Source organism: Anolis sagrei, chromosome X, assembly GCF_037176765.1.
Source record: "Anolis sagrei isolate rAnoSag1 chromosome X, rAnoSag1.mat, whole genome shotgun sequence".
NCBI lineage: Eukaryota > Metazoa > Chordata > Lepidosauria > Squamata > Dactyloidae > Anolis > Anolis sagrei.
The window spans coordinates 57,776,974-57,780,693 of record NC_090034.1 but is presented as its reverse complement, the minus strand read 5'-3'; the positions used below and the strand labels follow the sequence as shown (position 1 = coordinate 57,780,693).

General features: G+C 46.2%; 1 protein-coding gene across 1 annotated transcript; it reads right to left on the bottom strand.

Annotated features, from left to right (window-relative positions):
- Window positions 1-1,205: 1,205 nt before the first annotated feature.
- On the bottom strand, window positions 1,206-2,224 carry JUND (JunD proto-oncogene, AP-1 transcription factor subunit). Its single transcript, XM_060784893.2, has one exon. It carries the CDS (start codon window positions 2,151-2,153, stop codon window positions 1,293-1,295), a length of 861 nt encoding a protein of 286 aa, XP_060640876.2. The 5' UTR covers window positions 2,154-2,224; the 3' UTR covers window positions 1,206-1,292.
- Between the last annotated feature and the right edge of the window lie 1,496 nt (window positions 2,225-3,720).

Genomic DNA, 3,720 nt, shown 5'->3' with positions numbered 1-3,720 from the left:
GGTCCCCTTTCTTGACCCCAAACATCACCATGAGTCCTCTATCCAGCCCCCCTGTGATAGCTGTGGGGGCTGCTTTCCATATGGCCCTGACCGGTCCTGTCTCCTCCAAAATATTGTGGAGGGCTCCTTTTTTGTCTTCTGGAGGGGTGGGGTGTCCTATGAGGATGCTAACACGAGGGAGGTGGCAAGATGCGACCCCTTTTCTCCCCAAAATATAGGAAGGGGAGGGGCTTGCATTTAGGGCAGCCTTCCCAGGAAGGAAAGATCTCTTCTTGACCTCAAAAACATCAACATGAGTCCTCTACCCCTCTTTCCTCCAGCCATATTCCGCCTTTTATTGCATCAGGGGCTGCTTTCCATTGTTTGGGATGGAGATGGCCCTGGCCGGTCCTGTCTCCTCCCCAAAACATTGTGGAGGGCTCCTTTTCTGTCTTCTGGAGGGGTGGGGAGTCCTATGAGGTCGCTAACACGACGGGGTTGGCAAGATATGACCCGTTTTCTCCCCAAACTCTAAGGGGGGACTCCCTTGCTCTTCAGTCCCCTTTCCTGACCCCAAAACATCACCATGACTCCCCTATTCCACCGCCTTTGATAGTTTTGGGTCCTGCTTTCCATTGCTTGGGTCCTGTCTCCACCTCCCAAACATTGTGGAGGGCTCCTTTTCTGTCTTCTGGAGGGGTGGGGTGTCCTATGAGGATGCTAACACGAGGGGGTTGGCAAGATATGACCCGTTTTCTCCCCAAACTCTAAGGGGGGACTCCCTTGCTCTTCGGTCTCCTTTCCTGACCCCAAAACATCACCATGACTCCCCTATTCCACTGCCTTTGATAGTTTTGGGTCCTGCTTTCCATTGCTTGGGTCCTGTCTCCACCTCCCAAACATTGTGGAGGGCTCCTTTTCTGTCTTCTGGAGGGGTGGGGTGTCCTATGAGGATGCTAACACGAGGGGGGTGGCAAGATGTGACCCCTTTTCTCCTCAAAATGTAGGGAGGGGGGGTGTATTTAGGGCAGCCTTCCCAAGCAGGAAAGGCCTCTTCTTGACCCCAAAACATCACCCTGAGTCCTCCCCCCCTTTTTTATTGCATCTGGGCCTCCTTTTTCTTGTTAGGGATAGAGATGGCGCTCACTCTGCCAACGAAGAGTCCTTCCTCCTTCCCCCAAACAACGCAGGAGGCTCTTTGGGTGTCGATCCGTGAGTCCAAAGCGCTCCCTTCGGCCTTCCCCGCCGGGCCGGGGGAGGCAGGGAGAGAGGCACGGCGGGTCCCTTGGTCCGTCCAGGTCGGGGGCGCAGGCTCAGTAGGCCGGCACGGGGTGGCTCTGGGGCGCCGCCTGCTGGCGGGGGAGGAGCTGGCAGCCGGAGTTGACGTGGCTGAGCACCTTCTGCTTGAGCTGCGCCACCTGCTGGCGGAGGAGGCTGGCGGTGGAGGCCAGCTCGGTGTTCTGGCTCTTGAGGCTCTTGACTTTCTCCTCCAGGCGGGAGATGCGCTCCAGCTTCCTCCTCCGGCACTTGGAGGCCGCGATGCGGTTCCGGAGCCGCTTCCGCTCGGCCTTGATGCGCTCCTGGGTGTCCATGTCGATGGGAGAGAGCGGGGGGCTGTCCGGGGAGAGCGGGAGCGCGGCGCCGCCTCCCCCGCCGAAGCTGGCCACTTCCGGCACGATCTGGGGCTCGTCCTTCAGCGGGGCCGGAAAGGGCGGCCCTTCAAAGGCTCCGAAGGGGCTCAAGTTGGCGTAGACCGGCGCCTGCTCCGGATTGGACGAGGCTGACGCAGCGCCCGGATGTTGCTGCTGCTGCTGCCCCTGGTGGTGTAAATGCTCCAAGGCCTTCACGAAGCCAGCCGCGAACTCCTGCTCCTCTGTCGCTTTGGGGAAAGGAAATCCTGAGGCACTTCCGGTCGCGCCGCCACCGCTTCCGCTCGCGCCCCCTGTCGGCGTGGTGGTGACCAACCCGTTGGATTGGATAATCAAGCGCTCGAGCTCCGGCGAGGCCAGCTTGAGCAGGCCCAAATCCGGGGAAGAGAGCAGCGAAGGGCCTGCTTCCGCTTCCCGGCTTGTTGACGGAAGAGGAAGAGCTCCTCCTGTGCTTGTCGTCCCCACAATATGGTTGTTCTCCGCTTTGTCCCCTTGCCCCTCGTCGTGGTAGAAGGGGATCTCCATCACCAGCTCCTTCCTTCCTGCCTGCCCGCCTCCGCGCGTCGAATGAGCTCACCCGCCTCACGCTCTCCCCCTTTTTATAAACTCCGCCACGCCCCCGATGAGCTCACCGCGCGCGTCTCTCATTGGCTAGGGGTGACGTCTCGCGGCTGCTCGCTTTCCATAAAGGGGCGGGGTTAAAACCCGTTCCTTCTTTGCCCCTCTGCTGCTCCTTCCATTGGCTGAGGGTGACGTCTCCCGGCGGCTCGCTTGGCATAAAGGGGCGGGGTTAAAGGGACACGCCCCCCTCCTCAACCCTTTGCTTCTTTGCCCTCCTCGAAGCAGGCGCCTCCCGTTGCCAAGGCGACGCGCTGCGTAAACGGCGGCAAACAGCGCGCGGCCTCTCGGGATGATGTCATAGGGGCGGGGCCTGCCTCCTCTGCCCATGTTGAGCTGAGAGAAGGATTTTCACTATATATATATGTATGAATGTGAGCGTCTATATATATATATATATATATATATATATAGTTATGTAATTTATAATATATATGTGTGTCTGCATGTATATAATATTGTATATAATATTGTATGTATATAATATTGTATATTATGTATAATATATATTATATATATATTTAATATTGTGTCTATATATATAATGTATAATAATTCATTGAAATAATATTTTAATGTAAATACCAATATCTATTTTATTTATTTTATATAGTTATCTAATTTATAATATATATGTGTGTCTGCATGTATATAAAATTGTATATTATATATACTATATATTTAATATTGTGTATATATATATATATATATATAGTGTATAATAATTCATTGAAATAATATTGTAATGTAAATACCCATATATTCTATTTTTTATTTTATATAGTTATGTAATTTATAATATATATGTGTGTCTGCATGTATATAATATTGTATATTATGTATCATATATATAATATATCTATATATTTAATATATATTTAATATTGTGTCTATATATAATATCTAATAATTCATTGAAGTAATATTGTCATGTAAATACCAATATATTCTATTTTATTTATTTTATATAGTTATGTAATTTATAATATATGTCTGCATGAATATAATATATATATATATAATATTTTTTATATATATAATATTGTGTGTCTATATACAATGTATAATAATTCATTGAAATAATATTGTAATATAAATACCAATATATTCTATTTATTTATTTTATATAGTTATGTAATTTATAATATATGTCTGTCTGCATGTATATAATATTGTATATTATGTATCATATATATATAATATATATATTTAATATATTTAATATATATATTTAATATTGTGTAGGTATATACAATGTATAATAATTCATTGAAATAATATTGTAATGTAAATACCAATATATTCTATTTTACGTTTTTTATATAGTTATGTAATTTATAATATATATGTGTGTCTGCATGTATATAATATTGTATATTATATATAATATATATAATATATATTTAATGTTGTGTCTATATACAATGTATAATAATTCACTGAAATAATATTGTAATGTAAATACCAATATATT